The 21,807-nt window shown below is 43.9% G+C and overlaps 1 protein-coding gene across 4 annotated transcripts in view; it reads right to left on the reverse strand.

Annotated features, from left to right (window-relative positions):
- mtss1la (MTSS I-BAR domain containing 2a) overlaps positions 1–12,297 on the reverse strand; it is a 40,247-nt gene extending 27,950 nt beyond the window's left edge. For all 4 annotated transcript variants that reach the window (XM_082962588.1, XM_082962586.1, XM_082962587.1 and 1 more), the window contains exons 1-3: positions 11,752–12,297; positions 4,246–4,307; positions 3,986–4,059 (exon numbers count right to left, since the gene is read on the reverse strand). In XM_082962588.1, the coding sequence (XP_082818714.1) occupies positions 3,986–4,059; positions 4,246–4,307; positions 11,752–11,820 (205 nt within the window). In that variant the 5' untranslated portion in view covers positions 11,821–12,297. The remainder of the gene's footprint in view (positions 1–3,985; positions 4,060–4,245; positions 4,308–11,751) is intronic.
- Positions 12,298–21,807: the final 9,510 nt, after the last annotated feature.

Genomic DNA, 21,807 nt, shown 5'->3' on the forward strand with positions numbered 1-21,807 from the left:
GAGATGGGTGGTGAGTTAATGGGGTGAGTGTGTGAGATGGGTGATGAGTTAATGGGGTAATGGGGTGAGTGTGTGAGATGGGTGATGAGTTAATGGGGTGAGTGTGTGAGATGGGTGATGAATTAATGGGGTGATGGGTAAGTGTGTGAGATGGGTGGTGAGTTAACAGGGTGATGGGTAAGTGTGTGAGATGGGTGGTGAGTTAACAGGGTGATGGGTAAGTGTATGAGATGGGTGGTGAGTTAACAGGGTGATGGGTAAGTGTGTGAGATGGGTGGTGAGTTAACAGGGTGATGGGTAAGTGTGTGAGATGGGTGGTGAGTTAACAGGGTGATGGGTAAGTGTGTGAGATGGGTGGTGAGTTAACAGGGTGATGGGTAAGTGTGTGAGATGGGTGGTGAGTTAACAGGGTGATGGGTAAGTGTGTGAGATGGGGGGTGAGTTAACAGGGTGATGGGTAAGTGTGTGAGATGGGGGTGAGTTAACAGGGTGATGGGTAACTGTATGAGATGGGTGGTGAGTTAACAGGGTGATGGGTAAGTGTGTGAGATGGGTGGTGAGTTAACAGGGTGATGGGTAAGTGTGTGAGATGGGGGGTGAGTTAACAGGGTGATGGGTAAGTGTGTGAGATGGGTGGTGAGTTAACAGGGTGATGGGTAAGTGTATGAGATGGGTGGTGAGTTAACAGGGTGATGGGTAAGTGTGTGAGATGGGGGTGAGTTAACAGGGTGATGGGTAAATGTGTCGGGGGCTAGATTAAAGGGGAAGAACGTGATGAAATCTCCAGCTGTGCCAGCAGAGAGAGAATCAGGGCACAGAGCAGACCCCTGTAGCGCAATAACCCCTACACAGACACACACACAGACTAATAAACACACACAGACTAATAAACACACACAGACACACACACAGACTAATAAACACACACAGACTAATAAACGCACACAGACACACACACAGACTAATAAACACACACAGACTAATAAACGCACACAGACACACACACAGACTAATAAACACACACAGACACACACACAGACTAATAAACACACACACACACACAGACACACACACAGACACACACACACAGACTAATAAACACACACAGACACACACACAGACTAATAAACGCACACAGACACACACACAGACTAATAAACACACACAGACACACACACAGACTAATAAACGCACACAGACACACACACACAGACTAATAAACACACACAGACACACACAGACTAATAAACGCACACAGACACACACACACACAGACTAATAAACACACACAGACACACACACAGACTAATAAACACACACAGACACACACACAGACTAATAAACGCACACAGACACACACACACAGACTAATAAACACACACAGACACACACACAGACTAATAAACACACACAGACACACACACAGACTAATAAACACACACAGACACACACACAGACTAATAAACGCACACAGACACACACAGACACACACACACAGACTAATAAACACACACAGACACACACACAGACTAATAAACGCACACAGACACACACACACACAGACTAATAAACACACACAGACACACACACAGACTAATAAACGCACACAGACACACACACACAGACTAATAAACACACACAGACACACACACAGACTAATAAACACACACAGACACACACACAGACTAATAAACGCACACAGACACACACACACAGCCTCATTAACGCACACACACACAGACTAACAGACATACACACACTCTTTCTGTCTCTCTCTGTCTCTCTCTACAACACTGTGTTATAACACTATCGCTACTCTAGCTTATCTCCCTCACTTGAACCAGCTATTTAAACACTTGTAGAGATCCCAGCGAACCCTGCTGTACCACAAATCAGGGAGGTGAAATGGCCCAAACCCCTTCCCACTACCCAGCCTGCAGTGAGAGTTCAGGGGTCATCGTTCTCCAGCACCAGCCGGTTACCATAAATATTAACATTCCTCCAGCAAAAAGAATGGCTGCGGTTGTAGACTCTACTGACTGGCACTGAGCACCAAAGTGCTCCCAGAGGACAAACGGAATGGAATTGGTGTCACTGACAAATCGCTAATGATTCAGAGCAGAACATTCAGAATCTCCATCTTCTTTACATAGACACAGGGATCAGTTATTACTGTTTACGGTTTATAACCTGGGATGCTGTGTGTCTTCACCAGACCTGGGTTCAAATACCACTTGAAATCAATTCAAACATTTGATCTGGGCTTGAAGGCACTTGCCTGGTGCAATGGAGGCAATTCTTCTTGAATCATTAGTTTTGGAACATCTCTCTCCATACTGTGTTTATATGCCTCCTTCTGATGCTGCAGCCCTGGATGCAATGATGTCTGTCTTTAATCCTAAAGCTAATGTCACTGGGAGAGTGATGGGGTGGGAGTGTGAGCGGGCGCATGAGTGACAGAGACTTACATCATGTCCTCTCTAAGCATTTCAAATAATTCTGGTCTTCTTCCCTTCTCCTGCCTCTTTCTCTGTCTCTCTCGCTCTCTTTCTCTCCCCCCCCCTTCCCTCCTTGCTCGCACTCCATCCACAAACTCCTTTGAAGAGTTGCCCTGGCACGGTCATAACATTACTAGTGAGAATAGGTTCAGGTTGCCAGATGTTTCCAGGATCCAGCCCCTCTGAGAGCTCCCATGCTGTGAGGATGACTGACATATTGGACCTTCTTATGTCTAGGCCATCGGACAGCCTCATCACACCTGGCGGCCCACTGTTACAGCATCTGACCTCACTTTAGGTTGTGTGATGCAGCCTCATCATTGATGCCGTCCCGTTTGGCAGTGTATCCCTTCATTTGGATGTCTGTAGATGCTGAGTAAATGATCACTAGACGATGCTGTTGACATGTTACTGAAATAGCGTGTTACCCTATTCCTCAGTTCATTTGTAATGAATGGGCGACTATAGAACAGCGGATGGGGCTGTTGCAGACTATACAGACTCAGAGGTGGTTATGTGGAGGTATAGATTATTCTCTATAGGACCGAACACATGTAAAGTATACATAGCGCACTACTAGATTCTACAGACTGCTTCGTGTGTGTCAGCATGAGGTCTAAGGTCAGGTGGCTGAGCACCAGCTGTTGTGTGTGTGTGTCTGTGTGTGCGTGCATATGACGATGTGTGTAGGTTTTTGACCTAAATACGGCTCTCGATGATCAACTGGGTGGAAATCTGTTTTAATCATTGTCCTACATCGCATCTGTCTGCCGCTCCATACAGTGACAAAGCAAGATCAAAACACGACCTCATCACCAGCCCTTCATACAATAAAGCTCAGCTTTACACTTTAGTGGGTTGTTTCCATGCAGATTCACCCCTCCTTTCAGATCTTAAATTATGATACAGTACTGAATCTGGACATGAGTCCTGTTCAAATACTCCTCAAACGCATCCTTCCTTCAATCAAGTCATCTCATTGACTATCTCTACCAAGGAAGGCTGCATTTTCAGAGTATTTCAACAGGACCCTAGAGCCTGTATACTGCTGATAGCAGACACTGTGTACTTCCCAGTAGTTTGAACCAGTGACCTTTTGGTTACCGGCCCAATGCTTGCAGCTTTTCTTCTAGTAATCGCAGTCCGCAGACAGACATTATTGGAAAATTGTGCACGATTGTGTAGAACGTCGGACATTCCGAAATAGGTTACTTCCTGACAAATTTCCTGCAATTGGGGTTTGATATGTTACGAATTCCACTTCGTACGATATGTTTTGAATTTGTAAGTGTGTAAGATCCCATTCAATCTGTTTAAGAGGCTTCCCTCTCTTCTTTTTCCTTCCTTTGAGCCACACTGATGTGAAAAATACTAGATAAGTGAAAGCAATAACAAAATCACTGTAGGATATTAGTTTCACCTATACAATGTTTTCAGATTGGTCGAGTCAAGGATGAGGAAACAAGGATATTAGAAAGTCTCCTTACCTCTTGAGTTGGTCGCCATGTCTGCCACCTTCTGAAAGGCATCTAGAAATGCCACTGTTGCCAGAACTGTGGTCCTACATGTGGGCAGGAGGAGGAAACAGCAGTCAGCATTCAACATCTACATTGACTAGAAACCATCAACAGTCCAGAATGTCAACACAGGACAGTTGGAGTTACCAGTCTACTGAAGAGGGATTGGATAGGACATTCAATTATAGTCAGTCTCATAGACATAAATACTAAAGAAATGAAGGTCTCACCGGAGTTGGGAGTGCAGTTTAGTAGCCTTGGCACTGAAGTCTTCCCACACTGGATATGAACTCTGGATGAAAAAGGAAGCAAATGTTAGGTAAAACCTTTTGAACCACACGCACACGCACACGCGCACACACACACACACACACACACACACACACACACACACACACACACACACACACACACACACACACACACACACACACACACACATCATACTTTGTTCCAGTTGACCAGCACTTTGGAGCACTTTCTGTGCTCAGCATTTTGATATGACTCATTTGTATGACTCAGAACAACATAATACATTATCGTCCTATCAAGCTTGCATATTCTCTCTGTCCTAACCAAGCTGAAAACACAGTTGACTGTGAAAATGAAACATGTGCCCAACATGGATGCAAAACTCTGAAAAGTAGCTTCTCCCCCAAGGGTAAGTCTTGTAGTCAACACAGCATGCCTAAAGAACACACTTCTGCTGATACATGTATTTTAAAAGGGCATTTAACTGCATTGCTACAACGTTCCCAGACTGTGTGACTATCTAATAGCGTCTGTGGGGTGCTGCAGGGTGGGCTGGGGTGTATGTGGAGGGGGGAAGGGGGAAATTGGGGGGACAGAGCAGGTTGCATGTCGGCTCTTTAAAGGCCCAATGCAGTCAAAAATGTGATTTGTCTGTGTTTTATATACATTTCCAAACTATGAGGTTGGAATAATACTGTGAAATTGTGATAATGCCCTTTTAGTGTAAGAGTTGTTTGGTGGGATGGAGTTTTGGCCTGCCTGGCAGGCAGTAAATTAGTTAATAGACCAATAGGAAAGAGAGTTCCAAACCTCTCTGCCAATAACAGCTAGTTTTCTGTTTTCCCCACAGAGAGAGGGGGACACAGCCTGACTACATATTCACAATCTTCTCTTGCAGAGAAGTGAGAAGACAGCAGAGAAAGGAGAAAATAGTCAAAAAAAACATCCCAGATCATTCACTCTCATCCTATTTCTCTCCTCATATCCTCCCAAGGAATAAAGGTTAAACAAAAATAAAATGAAGAGATTCCATGTTTTCCAGATCTTTCTATGAGAAAATTAACTCCTCACAAAGTGATCTGGTTTCACTATAAAGGCTATCACATTCACTGTTAAAATGTTTTCCCCATGCTTCACCCTTCTCCCTGTCTGTCTTCACTGGGCTGCAACAGGTGGCTAATCAGCTTTTCAGCCCTGCACCTCCCGGCGACAACAGAGGAGGCTGAGAAGAGGCTGAGAGGAGGTTGAGCCAGGACAGCTGAGGGAGCAGGGGGAATGCAGGGTTAAGAGATCCACGCAGTGCAGCGAAGGAAGACAAACACACATATGCGTGAATGCATAAACACACATACAGAGCTCCTAAAATCCAGGCAGACCCTTCCTCGGTTAATGAATTCATCTGAAGAGAGCAGGGATGGCTGTTATATAACTGCATCAGATGCTGGCTGGTCTGTGTCATGTTGCACTGTTAGATATAGAGGAGTTAGTGATACACGCAGAGCTCTCAACAGGCTGCAACACTGACAGTGTGTACCTATCCTAAATAGCTGTGTTAGTCATAGAGACATGGGGCTAATTCTCTCCTTGGCTTGCCAGGAAGGAGGCCAAGCACTAGGCACCTGGGTAATTTACATAAGGTACCAAATGGAAGAATACTGACTGAAACCGGGAGGGATTACTTGGACTTTTCCAATAAGAAAGGCTAATTTCCATATTTCCATTGCATGCCCTAGCGCAGGGGTATTCAAATCTTAACCTACGAGGTCCAGATTACTGCTGGTTTTCGGTTCTACCTGATAATTAATTGCACCCACCTGGTGTCCACGGTTTAAATCAGTCCCTGATTAGAAGGAAAGAAGGAAAGAATACAGTGGAACTGGCTTCAAGGTCCAGATTTGAATTTGAAGGCCCTAGTGAATACGACCCAGTTGTGCTGACTGCTGAGTAAAGTTTTATGAATCTTGACCCATTGATTCTAGCTGTTTATCAATAGGTCCCTTTCTCCAAGCCTCATTTTGCTCCCGCAGACACGGCGAGAAAAAAAAATGTAGGAAATGCCGATATTAAGCGCTGATCTCATTGAGCGTCTTACAGTGTTTGACAAATGACGCCCCATAAATAGATGGTGTCGAGTGGCCATGGCCAGTTAGGCACTGTGAGTAGATGATCAATACCAGGGATCAGGGTAGGAGTGCTGATATAGGATCAGTTTTGCCTTTTAGATTATAATGAAGGGGGGGACCTTGGTGGTTTTTAAACTGTTATTTGGCATAACTTGTTGCAACTGTAGCTACTCTGTTGACAGTTTGGACAAGAACATGTGGTAGCTAACTAGCTTGTTAATTTTTCACAAACAAATGGGTGAATGTGCTAGAAAGCTGAACAGCTAGCTAGTTGACTGCTGTGGTTATCCAAAAAGGACATTTTATCCTTTGAGACGCTAAACGTTTTCTTACACTATGATTTAGGACATTTGAAACAACTGGGAAACATCCATGACAGGCATTGTCGTCAGCTTGCTTCATAACATCTGAGCTCAGGAAGCACGAGCGCCAACCACCAATCAGCCTACACCACCGTGCACACACCCGTCGTTACTGTGACAAATGACAGGCTGTCCGAACACACACAAATCTGATTTGGTCACTTGTAACTTACTGTTTGGACATTCAGTATTCCAAAAATGATATGAGCATTAAGGCATGAAGTTTGAACAAAGACTTTATAGAAGCAGAGCTCCAAGCCTAGGGAGAGGAAGGACATAATCATTCTATATATCCTCACACTTTCTATATATGCAGGTTAGCTATTGTTTATAACTAGGGCCCAGAGTTCTTCCTGGTCACGTTCTATATTTATATAGTTTATAACGAGGGCCCAGAGTTGATCAGATTATGTGGTCAGGAAACTCCTAGTCCTATTTATGGCGAGTAGGGCAGAGCCGGGACGAATGTAACACGGGGTGAAAGTAACACGCCCGTTTTCTCAGATAACACAGAAGCTAGAATGACGTAGTGAAGTCAGCACATTCCTAATGTGGAGGACGACCCTCCCTGAAAAAAAAACAGCCCAGTCTGACCATGCCTTGCCGAGTAATCGACAAAAAGTGGTTTTGAGCGATGTAAGTAAAAAAACAGACCTGGAAATATTTGTGGGTTGTAGAGTTGTGTTGAGTTGTTAAGGCTCCGAACATATGTCATTTTCTGAACCCATCTAGTGACTAAATGACAGCATAGGTTTCAAGTATCATGCTAGCTAGTCTTGGGTGTTAGCCTGGGAGGAGTTACAGGAGAGATGGGTGGGATGAAAGTAACACAATGTAAATTGATGACATGGAATAAAATAAAATAAAACATTTAAGCACATGCCATTGTCCCTTCTAGTTCATATTGCATTTATATCGTCACCAAAATATCAACAAGTGACTGAATGTTTGAAAATGATATGACATAATTAGAATTACGCCTTAATTAATTGACTTGATGGATCAGCTCACATAAGGTTTTATCGACAGGTTAATAGTTAAATATACACTATATATACAAATGTATGTGGACAGCCCTTAAAATTTGTGGATTCGGCTATTTCAGCTACAGCCGTTGCTGACGGGTGTATAAAATCGAGCACACCGCCATGCAATCTCCATAGACAAACATTGGCAGTAGAATGGCCTTACTGAAGAGCTCAGTGACTTTCAACGTGGCACCGTCATAGCTTACCACCTTTCCAACAAGTCAGTTCGTCAAATGTGTGCCCTGCTGGAGCTGTCCCAGTAAGCTGTAAGTGCTGTTATTGTGAAGTGGAAACGTCTAGGAGGAACAACGGCTGTTTTTCATGTTTTGGGTTACGCCCCTTATTTCCAGTGAAGGAAATCTTAACGCTACAGTATACAATGACATTCTAGACAATTCTGTGCTTCCAACTTTGTGGCAACGGTTCGGGGAATGCCCTTTCCTGTTTCAGAATGACAATGCCCCTGTGCACAAAGCGAGGGGGCATACAGAAATGGTTTGTTGAGATCAGTGTGGAAGAACTTGACTGGCCTGAACAGAGCTCTGACCTCAACCCCATCTAACACCTTTGGGATGAATTGGAACGCCGACTGCTAGCCAGGCCTAATCGTCCAACATCAGTGCCCGACCTCACAAATGCTCTTGTTGTGAATTGGAAGCAAGTTCCCGCAGCGATGTTCCAACATCTAGTGGAAATCCTTCCCAGAAGAGTGGAGACTGTTATAGCAGCAAAGGGGGGACCAACTCCATATTAATGCCCATGATTTTGGAATGAGGTGTTCGATAAGCAGGTGTCCACATACTTTTGGGTCTCAACCCAAAATCCCTGTGCAACTGGGTCCTTGACTTCCTGACGGGCCACCCCCAAGGTGGTGAGGGTAGGAAACAACATCTCCACTTCCCTGACCCTCAACACTAGGGCAGTAGTGAGCTTGATCACCAACAACAACGAGACAGCCCACAGGGAGGAGGTGAGGGCACTCGGAGTGTGGTGTCAGGAAAACAACCTCTCACTCAACGTCAACAAAACAAAGGAAATGATCGTGGACTTCAGGAAACAGCAGAGGGAGCACCCCCCATCCACATCGAAGGGACAGTAGTGGAGAAGGTGGAAAGTTTTAAGTTCCTCTGCGTACACATCACGGACAAACTGAAATGGTCCACCCACACAGACTGTGGTGAAGAAGGCGCAACAGCGCCTCTTCAACCTCAGGAGGCTGAAGAAATCTGGCTTGTCACCTAAAACCCTCACAGACTTTTACAGATGCACAACCGAGAGCATCTTGTCGGGCTGTATCCCCGCCTAGTATGGCAACTGCACAGCCCTCAACCGCAGGGCTCTCAAGAGGGTGGTGCAGTCTGCACAATGCATCACCAGGGGCAAACTACCCGCCCTCCAAGACACCTACAGCACCTGATGTCACAGGAAGGCCAAAAAGATAATCAAGGACAACAACCACCCGAGCCACTGCCTGTTCACCCCGCTATCATCCAGAAGGCGAGGTCAGTACAAGTGCATCAAAGCTGGGTCCGAAAGACTGAAAAACAGCTTCTATCTCAAGGCCATCAGACTGCTAAACAGCCATCACTAACTCAGAGAGACTGCTGCCTACATAGACACTGGCCACTTTAATAAATGGATCACTAGTTACTTTAAACAATGCCACTTTAATAATGTTTACATATCTTACATTACTCATCTCATATGTATATACTGCACCTTATACCATCTATTGCGCCTTGCCTATGCCGCTCATCCGTATATTTACACGTTCATATTCTTATTCCACCCCTTTAGATTTGTGTGTATTAGGTAGTTGTTGGGGAATTGTTAGAATACTTGTTAGATATTACTGCACTGTTGGAAATAGAAGCACAAGTATTTTGCTACACTTGCATTTAAATCTGCTAACCATGTATATGTGACCAATAACATCTGCTAACCATGTGTATGTGACCAATAACATCTGCTAACCATGTGTATGTGACCAATAACATCTGCTAACCATGTGTATGTGACCAATAACATCTGCTAACCATGTGTATGTGACCAATAACATCTGCTAACCACGTGTATGTGACCAATAACATCTGCTAACCATGTGTATGTGACCATTAACATCTGCTAACCATGTGTATGTGACCAATAACATCTGCTAACCATGTGTATGTGACCATTAACATCTGCTAACCATGTGTAAGTGACCAATAACATCTGCTAACCACGTGTATGTGACCATTAACATCTGCTAACCATGTGTATGTGACAAATCACATGTTGATTTGATTTGTATATCTTCATGATTCTGGTGGTCAATTACATAGAAATGTGATGAGCATGATGAGTTTGCCGTTTGTGAAGGGCATACAGACGTTTATTCTATCAAGACACGAGGAGCACGTATGACAAGAACAGCTGGAGCGCACCTGATTGGAAGGGCTAAGCATGAATAGTCAGTGAAAATTGTGAAAAACTAATCCTACTACATCCCCATTCAGGTAAGATGAGAAAAATATGGTTAATACAGCTATTATGTCATCCATTTTAGTCTGATTAATATTGTATGGCAAAATATTGTGGTTGCGCAACATTGTGATGTTGACGCATGGTTCATTTTCATAAATTATAAACCTACAGCATAAATTATTCAAATCGACACAAACATGAAATTATGGCCGATACTACATTTGTTGAAAGCAATAAGCATTACAAACCAGAAACATGGAGATAAGACAGATATTGTGCACTCGCCAGCTGTTACTTCCGTCCCAATGCTCTGTTACTCCCGCCCTACCAACAGGTACAGAAATAACGGCGCAGTAGTTCTGTTCTCTGTCTATTTCATTGCAACTCATTTATCCTAGAAATGAAATTACAGTTGCTAATGATAGAGTACATATATACGTTGTTTGTCATAAAATATGGAGTCTCTAGCTCTATCGATCTCTGAGTAATTAGGAAAAAAGCTACAAATGTTACCTTCGTCCTGGTTTTTCCCTAGCCTATCCTCGTAGACAATGTCGCCCGACAATTCTTGGCAGCGACCAACTTGTCTTCCTCCACGGCTGATGACCATGCCTGTTCATACTTTCCATCTTTTGTACAACAGACCAAACCAGGCCACGGCCTCAACCTATGTGCACTTGTCCAGCTTGGCTGCCCATTCCCCAAAACCCCCATCATCTAAATATAAAGAGAGACATCACAATCTTTGGTGGTGGACACTGGCCAGCGGCCATATGCTGTCCGTGAGCCAGACCACGGCCAATAGGGACCAGGGGCTAGTGGCCAAAATGGTCAAGTGATTTGACACATGATGTCTTTGTCAAAGAGGTGCCTTCCTGGATGAGAAGGGGTCGCCAAATTTGATCAATCAACCCCTCTCTCCATCATTGACCCGACGTTAGACACAGGAAAATGTGTAGGCACACAGGCACACACCAAAAACATGTTATGGGTTATGTGATCAATGTATGCATCATGCTTTATATGTCCACATCCCAGTTGCTGAGGTGATATAAAGGTTGTTTGTCATGTTTGTCGGATACATCCATCAAGACATCCATAACAACTGTGGATGTAACAATGACTGATTAGAGGTGGGCCAATGGGAACCCAGGCTTTTTATTCAGACATTATTCAGTTATTATTTAGTTAAAGATAACAATAGTATAACATACATTTTGCATAACAAAGTATAGCCTACAAATATGAACTCGTCAAAAAATCAACAGCCTGATTCTATTCAAGGACATACTGTTGGTCGTCACCAGAATAGCTGCCCCTCTACAAACCTGCCCACTCTAGGCAAATAACACAAAGGAAAATTATTTATCACAATTTATCCTATTGCATAGCCAGTGAGGGGGTAGGGAATAGGGAACAGGAGAGGAAACAAAGGCAGTAAATTGCGTCTGATCATCAATGCAATAGGTCTGTAAAACCTGTCGACGTGAATCGAGCTCTGGTACCTTCATGTCGTTGACGATAGCTTGGAATAATCCACCCAACGCTCCGCACTCCTTTTCTACCGACTCCATAATCACAGTAGTCTCTCAACGATGACTGAATACGATCAATTAAATGTCCAGAAGCAGCAAAATATTCAAACATCAGAACCCCGATCTTTTCACTCGCCCTTCGTTGTCCTTTTCCCATCCAAGCCAGACGCAGAGGATGCGAAACCCCCAGATACAGGGCAGACAAAAAGAAATCGGCTACTCAATGGCACCGGGCTTTTGACGCTCGGTGGTGACTCTCTCTGCTCGGACGGGAGTGATGGAGAGGAGGCAAAATCCTCGTTCCAATTCCCTCCAGTCTACAAACTGCGAAAAGAAGAGCAGGGTGAGTTTGAGTCAACGTCGATCTTCATCTTTGGTTGATATCACGGGCAAATGTGGAAATCACCAGTCCGGGGACCACGAGAGTCGGTCGTTCAGTCACAGCTCTGGAAACGGGGGCGCGCTCTGTTAGAAAGGAACAGATGTCTTGAAGCGGAGGTTCTGTAGTTCGATCCATAGGAATTGTGAAGGGGGCCGGTCAGTGTTTTTGTCACATGCAGCGTGGAGGGAGGGACACCCCCGATTCAAACAAAAGTGAGTCCGTCTTCTCATTCAAGCATACTCTGAAGAGAAAAACAAAGGATATCCCCAGCTCCAAATGGGCTTTCAGCATGCACGCGCCTGTTCATCATTGACTGTATCAATCCCGAGTTTTTGTTGCAAGCAACAATGGATCGAACACAACACCTAGACCCCACCATGCACATATGCTGCTGAATATGTTATTTTAAGCAAACATGTCATTTGAAGTTAAAGGAACCTTCATGTTTTTCTTTAGTACATACACTAGCGGTATTAATTACATTGCATAGCAACAAAGTTGACCGTTGTTGTTTGAAATAAGAACTGTTCTTTATTCCACCTGTGTGATAACAATAAAAGGTATCTGATTCCCCCATTTTTATGTAAATTGTCTACTGTGTAGAAGAGGATTTTTTTCAGTTGCATGTAACTTTTTATTTAGAATTTTTGGGGGAAATCCATACCGGCCATAACGGCAGTAAATGACGATAGTTGCTAATTGGTGAGTAAAGAACGTATTTTGACATGATTCAACTTGAAAAGCTAGTAAATGGCATGTTGAATGACTGCTTCTTGGGCTTAAAGGAGAATATCACCGTCTCCTGTAAAGCCAGATTCTGGATCAGTGTTTCCCCAACCACGTGGGCAGCCATGATGAGTCTGTCAGAGGCCTGTCTGTGGGCCTGCAGCCCAGTCAGTCTGAACCAGAGCTCGCTCAGCCTCGCTGGCATCCTCAGCAAAAAAAAAATATATATATATATCCCGACACTGAAACCACCTCCCTCCTCCACCACCAACCCACCACTGCATGTGTGTCTGCACGAGTTTCCCTTATTACCTAATTCAGTGAATGATGGCTTTAGTAAGAGGGAAAAACGCCAACTCTTCTGCTTATACTCACTTTCCGTAAGACTGTATGACTGAAATCAATTATCCACTCTCAACGTGTCAAGCTTGAGACTTTGAAGATCTTGAAAGCTTACGTAACTTAAGTGTAGCCCTTTACACTTCTACCCGTATACGAGTTGAACATTGGAGACTGATAAGCGGCTAAAATGGAACGCAGTGGCTGTACAATAACATGCTATACATGACGTCGGAGCTCAGTGGCTGTACAGTAACACGCTATACATGACGTCAGAGCTCAGTGGCTGTACAGTAACACGTTATACATGACGTCAGAGCTCAGTGGCTGTACAGTAACACGCTATACATGACGTCAGAGCTCAGTGGCTGTACAGTAACACGCTATACATGACGTCAGAGCTCAGTGGCTGTACAGTAACACGCTATACATGACGTCAGAGCTCAGTGGCTGTACAGTAACACGCTATACATGACGTCAGAGCTCAGTGGCTGTACAGTAACACGCTATACATGACGTCAGAGCTCAGTGGCTTTACAGTAACACGCTATACATGACGTCAGAGCTCAGTGGCTGTACAGTAACACGCTATACATGACGTCAGAGCTCAGTGGCTGTACAGTAACACGCTATACATGACGTCAGAGCTCAGTGGCTTTACAGTAACACGCTATACATGACGTCAGAGCTCAGTGGCTGTACAGTAACACGCTATACATGACGTCAGAGCTCAGTGGCTGTACAGTAACACGCTATACATGACGTCAGAGCTCAGTGGCTGTACAGTAACACGCTATACACGACGTCAGAGCTCAGTGGCTGTACAGTAACACGCTAAACATGACGTCAGAGCTCAGTGGCTGTACAGTAACATGCTAAACATGACGTCAGAGCACTGTCTCTGTGCTTCACGGCGCTGTATGGGTTTTGACTGTATGGGTTTTGAATGACAGCCGTTCTAAACTTGAACACCGTGCGGAAAAGAAGTTGCCTCCATCCCTCCCGCTAATTGGCCAACTTTTGCAAATGTTTTGTTGTCCGAGTGAGGGAAATTCTGGAAATTACGAGAGCTCAATGTATTTTAAAAGATGAGACGTTGATGATTATACAAGCAAGGCGAACACCCTTGAGTCCAAATGTGCACATCACATTTCCATATCATAAAACTCATATAATATACAATGTCAACGTTTATGATCACTATGCTTGATGTACAGTTACAAGATGACATGACGCAATACTTTGGGTTGACCAGAACAGAATGAGCCTATGTTTATTGTATTGTGAAGAAAATTTGGCACAGACCACGCATCTGAATGCACTCATTACTCCATTCTATGCACTGCAAAATAATGTCTGACTCGGCAGCAGTGCGCTTGCGCTGCGGTCGGAGGGTTGGCAGTATTTGAGGTGTCTTTAAAAACAAGCGCAAAAGTGACAATTTCATGCAGCGCTAATGGGAAGTTTTAAGACCCACAAAAAGCAATGATACAAGTCTAGCATTTGTATAGACGCGCAAATGTTATTCGTAAATACATTTAGGTCTAAGTGTGCGGACAGTGCCATGGAATGAGAGAAGCGATTTATGATATCATGCTCCTGACCCCAAACAGATTGTTTTCCATTTTATATCAAGCCCTCCATAGGCTACCCTTACCCATACCTACAGTGCCTTCAGAAAGTATTCACACCCCTTGACTTTTCCCACATTTTGTTGTGTTACAGCCTGAATTTAAAATGGATTACATTGAGATTGTTTTGTTACTGGCCTACACACAATACCATATAATGTAAAAGTGGAATTATGCTTTTCAAAATGTTTACAAATTAATAAAAAATGAAAAGCTGGAACAATAAGTATTCAACCCCTTTGTTATGGCAAGCCTAAATAAGTTCAGGAGTAAAAATATGCTTAACAAGTCACATAATAAGTTGCATGGACTCACTCTGTGTGCAATAATAGTGTTTAACATTATTTTTGAATGACTACCTCATCTCTGTACCCCAAACATACAATTATCTGTAAAGTCCCTCAGTCGAGCAGTGAATTTCAAACACAGATTAAACCACAAAGACCAGAGAGGTTTTCCAATGCCTCATAAAGGGCAGTTATTGGTAGATGGGTAAAAATAAAAAAGATTACATTGAATATCCCTTTGAGAATGGTGAAGTTATTAATTACACTTTGGATGGTGTATCAATACACCCATTCACTACAAAGATACAGGCGTCCTTCCTAACTCATTTGCCGGAGAGGAAGGAAACCACTCAGGGATTTCACCATGAGGCCAATGGTGACTTTAAAACAGTGAATGTTTCTGAGTTGCCGAGTTACAGTTTTGACTTAAATCTACTTGAAAATCTATGGCAATACCTTAAAATGGTTATCTAGCAATGATCAACAACCAATTTGACAGAGCTTGAAGAATTTTGAAAATAATCATGTGCAAATGTTGCACAATCCTGGTGTGGAAAGCTCTTAGAGACTTACCCAGAAAGACTCACAGCTGTAATCACTGCCAAAGGTACTTCTGTATTTGCGATAATTTCTAAAACCATGTTTTCACTTTGTCATTAGGCTTGCCAAATAGATTAAATCCATTTTTGAATTCAGGTCGTAACATAACAAAATGTGGAATAAGTCATGGGGTATGAATGCTTTCTGAAGGCGCTGTATACTGTCTGGTTCAACAGTAATGTGCTGTGTCTTTTTTATTCTGGCCTTGCAAAGTAGCCTATCGATAAAAGGTGTTTAAATGGTCTATTCATCATAGTGCCTTGAATTGAAAATATACTGTACACCCTAAAACATACACACACATATGCCTATTTGCATACCTTCATTTCACTTGTTCAAGTATCCATCCCCATCTCCAAAGAGCACATCTCATCTGGTTACCAAAGCTGCGCTCCTCCAAACGTATTTAAATGATTCAGTTCTATAATATAGTATCAATGGTAGGCCTAGGCTATATTTTGCTTATTGCGAATGTGCATCCCACATATAATACAATTTACGGGAGTCTAGTGTTTTTTTGTTGTTGGAGAAGTGCAATGCGTAAAGACATGTAGGCTAGGCTCGTTGACGCCAATTACAACAATGTTGACTGCCAACACTCCAAGCATAGGCTATTGAGCAAACACTGGATGTTGTTTTACTGTTGCTATCACGCATTACTGTGTCCTACGCTATTTAATAAACTGTATTAGGCTATCAATACCAGGATGAGAATATTCTGTGCCATCAGCCGAATTGGAGTTGATGACAATGCAAAGACCTTTAATAACCTTCAGAACTTGAGACACACGCATGCAGTATTAAGTCATGGAACATGTTAATTGGCCAAGACCTCAAACTTGTTTATTCATTAAAACCCAGCCTTTTCGCGCCACCGCCAGCTATTGCGCTCATAATTCCAGCTGTGAAAATAGCAAAAAGATTTCAGACACACTCCTGGACCTATTGCACTATGGCCCCTGCTTGGATTTACCATTGCATTAGGTGTGGGAGTGAAAGAACAGTTTATCTTTCCAAATAGGCGAAAAACCGATATAAACCATGTGATGTTCATTTTAAAATGTGATAACTGCATAAAATCATCATAGCATTTAAATCTAAGTCAAGCTGTTGTGTCTTAGCATTCCATTAACAGAGCATGAACCTGGCTGGCCTGATACCAGAAACAATCCTAGCTACTCCTAACAGACTACTCCATTTGGAACATGCAGTTCTGTCAACCTTGACCTGATCACATGAGAGAGCCCCTCTCCACACCCGATCTAAAAAGAGAAAGATGCCCACCATGATTGACTGTGACCTTTGACCCCCTAGCAAGGCCTTACCCATGATTCCTTGGGCCCCCCCTGTCTCTTGGGTTTATCACCCTTTCTGTACCCTCTGCCAAGTCCCAAACAGCCGGATGTTCCCGTTTTCAGGGAAATGGAAAGAGAGCCTGTGACTCGACTTTGCTTTTGGACGTTAACAAGGTTACATTCCATCTTAACTTCTCCTCCACATTTACTGGATTGATTGAATAGCGCAGAAGAGAACCTCCCCAGACAGTTTTTTGTTTCCTCTCGTCAAGACCAGTATGTAGGGGATCTAGTTTCAGGCATTTATTTTACGCCTGCTGCATTAGGTTACCCTTGGTGAGGGATAACATAGGGATGGCTGGGGTCTGCTCCAGGGTCAGCTGGCCATATGTCCACTTGACCATAAAATCAATCATGATTTACTATTGTTCCTCCAAATACCAGCCACGGCTGTTACGTAAGTAATCCCTGTATGTCGTCCCAAGTTAAGTAAATATGTTCACTAAATACGTTTTAATGTATGCAAATCCAGTAACATGCAGGTGCAGGGTACAAGAAGTAGACTCATGATACTTTTGGGGCTTACTGTAACTTAAACGTTCCCCCCTTACTAGCTCTGACTTTGCTGATAGCTACTTTAAGAACATTTTTACTTACTATGATTGTGATATGTGGTTGTCCCACCTAACTATCTTAAGATGAATGCACTAATTTTAAATCGCTCTGAATTAGAGCGTCTGCTAAATGAATAAAATGTACATGCCTGCACACTGTTGATTGCTTCGACACGAAGGTCATCGCCAGGCTGTAAATAAGATGAACCCACAAGGGGAGTCTCATCTTGGCAGATGATTGGACTCAGCTAGGCTGAACTATTGGTGTCCATAATGTGCAATTACACAGAAGTTGGAATGTGTGTTAATACCATGTAATCCAATTTCACACCATCTAATATTTGGCAGTATACAATAAAGCAAAAGGTTCCAATGTGTTTGGTGGGTTTGATATTGCATAAACTGATGAATTGAGGCAGGAGGCATTGCCCTGTGATAGTCTGAATCAAATTGTGTACCATAACGATTGGGCCACACACATACAGGTAACTGCCACAATAAAGGAAACACCAACATAAAGCTTCCTAATAGGTGTGGGCCACAATGAGCCATAACAGCATCAATGTACCTTGGCATATATTCTACAAGTGTCTGGAACTCTATTGGAGGGATGCGACACCATTCTTCCACAATAAATTCCATAATTTAGTGTTTTGTTGTTGATGGTGGTGGAAAACGCTGTCTCAGGTGCCGCTCCAGAATCTCCCATAAGTGTTCAATTGGGTTGAGTTTTGGTGACTGAGACAGCCATGGCATTTGGTTTACATTGTTTTCATGCTCATCAAACCATTCAGTGACCACTCGTGCCCTGTGGATGGGTGCATTGCCATCCTACTGGGGGTATCCAAAATAAATGACATGCCCAGCATTTTTATGCATGACCCTAAGCATGATGGAAGGTTGATTGCTTAATTAACTCAGGAACCACACCTGTGTGGAAGCACCTGCTTTCAATATACTTTTTATCCCTCATTTACTCAAGTGTTTCCATTATTTTGGCAGTTACCTGTAGATCTCAACAATACACATCTTACACTTACATTCTAAACTATAGTAGGAACTGAGTGAATATAATATCATCCAGAAAAACTGCAAAAACCAAAGGAAATGCCCTCCACAATAGTTGCAAAAACGCCAGTTGCTTGATTGAGTTAGACGAATATTCTGCTCTTCCTGACAGCTGTATTCAATGCTCTCAGTGAGAAACAGATGCACTATATCCAAAATCCTCACCTCACACCAGGACAAAAAGAAGCAGGCCCAACATTTGCCCTTCTCTGTGGCAAGCCAACTGCAATATGAGACTCAGTGTTGACCTTGACTTTAAACGTGATCTTTGGCTAAAAGTGGAACTTTATCCCACTCCATAAACTGAAGGCCCCATGAAAGTGACCGCTCTGATGGGTGTGTAGGGGTGGGGTTAGAGTGCTCCACTGTACCTCCATCATGGATGCGTCCCAAATGGCACCCTGTTCCATATGTAGGGCACTACTTTTGGTCTATATAGAGAATAGAGTGCCATTTGGGACACACTATACAAGTCCATACATCAACAACATCTAGCAGATACTTCTAGGTCCATAGAGCTTCTTCCTAAGTAATAGTTCCATGTGAACACTATCAGACACAGTGGCATGCTGCACTGCTGAGTGTTTGACAGAAGCCTTCAAACAGAGGGAGGCCAGCTAATGAATGAGCTGATGTAAATGAAACAACTCCCTGTAGAGAGGAGGTACCATAGGCCCTCCCTGGAGCCTTGTCCTGGGGCCGCGGGGCCATCTCTTTGACCTCCCTCTCTCGGTCTCTCCATACTTCCCTTCCTCTCCCTCATTTCCCTTCCCCCCCATCTTTTCCCTCTTCCCCATATTTCCTCCTCTCCCCCTATATTTCCCTGCTCGATGGTCTCTACTTCCCCCATCATTCCCTTCTCTCTCACCTCTTCTTACCCCATCTTCCTCCATCTGTACCCCGATAGTACACCCTCTCCGCAACCCTGACACCTCCACTAAGGTCAGGGGAGCTGGAGGAGAAGATCTCCAGAGCCAAACTGGTGGGTTAGGTTGTGGGTTAGGTTGTGGTGGGTTAGGTTGTGGAATTCCACAGAGCCTGTGGAATTCCCCCCCCCCCCCCCCCCCCCACCATTCCGCCTGCCTGGCTAGCCCAGTGATTCGTTCAAAGGAGCCACAGACAAGTGGGCTTCCCCCGGTATATCTCAGAGAGCATGAGAGAGAGAGAGAGACAGGCCACATTACACCAGGGGAATTTCAGAGTGAGATTTACTTGACAAATACAGAGGCACACTTATACACACACACGCACAAACGCACAGTAATACTGCAAATGGGAAAATAAACCCTCACGGACAATAAACATAGGCATATTCACTCCCAAACAAATACCCAGAAAACACAAATACAGTCCTGGGAAATGGTTACGTGATGTTGGAACATTGTGCATTCCTGGGCTCTATTGAACAGATAAAGATTATGGAAAAGAACTGTGCATCATAGCATTTACACGCTTAGAAAAAAAAGTGCTATCTAGAACCTAAAAGGGTTATTCAGCTGTCCCCATAGGAGAACCATTTAAAGAACTATTTTGGTTCCATGTCCAATCAAATCAAATACATTTTTATTTGTCACATGCGCTGAATACAACAGGTAGACCTTACCTTGAAATGTTTACTTACAAGCCCTTAACCAACAATGCAGTTCAAGAAATAGAATTAAGAAAATATTTACTAAATAAACAAAAGTTTAAAAAAGTAACACAAGAAAATTACAAAACAATAACGAGGCCATATACAGGGGGTACCGGTACCGAGTCAATGTGCGGGGCAACAGGTTAGTCGAGGTCATTTGTAATGTGACTATGCATAGATAATAAACAGCGAGTAGCAGCAGTGTACAAAACAAATGGAGGGGGGTCAATGTAATAGTCTGGTGGCCATTTTGATTAATTGTTCAGCAGTCTTATGGCTTGGGGGTAGAAGCTGTTAAGGAGCCTTTTGGTCCTAGACTTGGCGTTCCGGTACCGCTTGCTGTGCGGTAGCAGAGAGAACAGTCTATGACTTGGGTGACTGGAGTCTTTTTGACAATTTTTTGGGCCTTCCTCTGACACCACCTAGTATATAGGTCCTGGATGTCAGGAAGCTTGGCCCCAGTGATGTACTGGGCCATCCACACTACCCTCTGTAGCGCCTTACGGTCAGATGCCGAGCAATTGCCATACCAGGCGGTGATGCAACAGGTCAGGATACTCTCGATGGTGCAGCTGTAGAACGTTTTGAGAATCTGGGGACCCATGCCAAATCTTTTCATTCTCCTGAGGGATAAAAGGTGTTGTCGTGCCCTCTTCACAAGTGTCTTGGTGTGTTTGGACCATTATATTTCGTTGGTGATGTGGACACCAAGAAACTCTCGATCCGCTCCTCTTCACCCCCGTCGATGTTAATGGGGGCCTGTTCGGCCTCCCTCTTCCTATAGTCCACGATCAGCTCCTTTGTCTTGCTCACAATGAGGGAGAGGTTGTTGTCCTGGCACCACACTGCCAGGTCTCTGACCTCCCTATAGGCTGTCTCATAGTTGTCGGTGATCAGGCCTACCACTGTTGTGTTGTCAGCAAACTTAATGATGGTGTTGGAGTTGTGTGTGGCCACGCAGTCGTGTGTGAACAGGGAGTACAGCAGGGGACTAAGCACGCACCTAAGGGGCCCCAGTGTTGAGGATCAGCATGGCAGATGTGTTGTTACCTACCCTCACCACCTGGGGGCGGCCTGTTAGGAAGTCCAGGATCCAGTTGCAGAGGGAGGTGTTTAGTCTCAGGGTCCTTAGCTTAGTGATGAGATTTGTGGGCACTATGAATGCTGAGCTGTAGTCAATCAACAGCATTCTCACATAGGTGTTCCTTTTGTCCAGGTGGGAAAGGGCAGTGTTGAGTGCGATTAAGATTGCTTCATCTGTGGATCTGTTGGGTCGGTATGCGAATTGGAGTGGGTCTATGGTTTTCGGCATTATGGTGTTGATGTGAGCCATACCCAGGCTTTCCACTGGCTGGTATTGATGTGAGCCATGTAAAACCCTTTCCTGGAACCCAAAAGGGTTCTACCCCGAACCAAAAAGGGTTCTCCTATGGGGACAGTGAAGAACCCCT

The sequence above is a fragment of the Salmo salar genome, chromosome 16 (assembly GCF_965601325.2).
Source record: "Salmo salar chromosome 16, fSalSal1, whole genome shotgun sequence".
NCBI classification, from domain to species: Eukaryota; Metazoa; Chordata; class Actinopteri; order Salmoniformes; family Salmonidae; genus Salmo; species Salmo salar.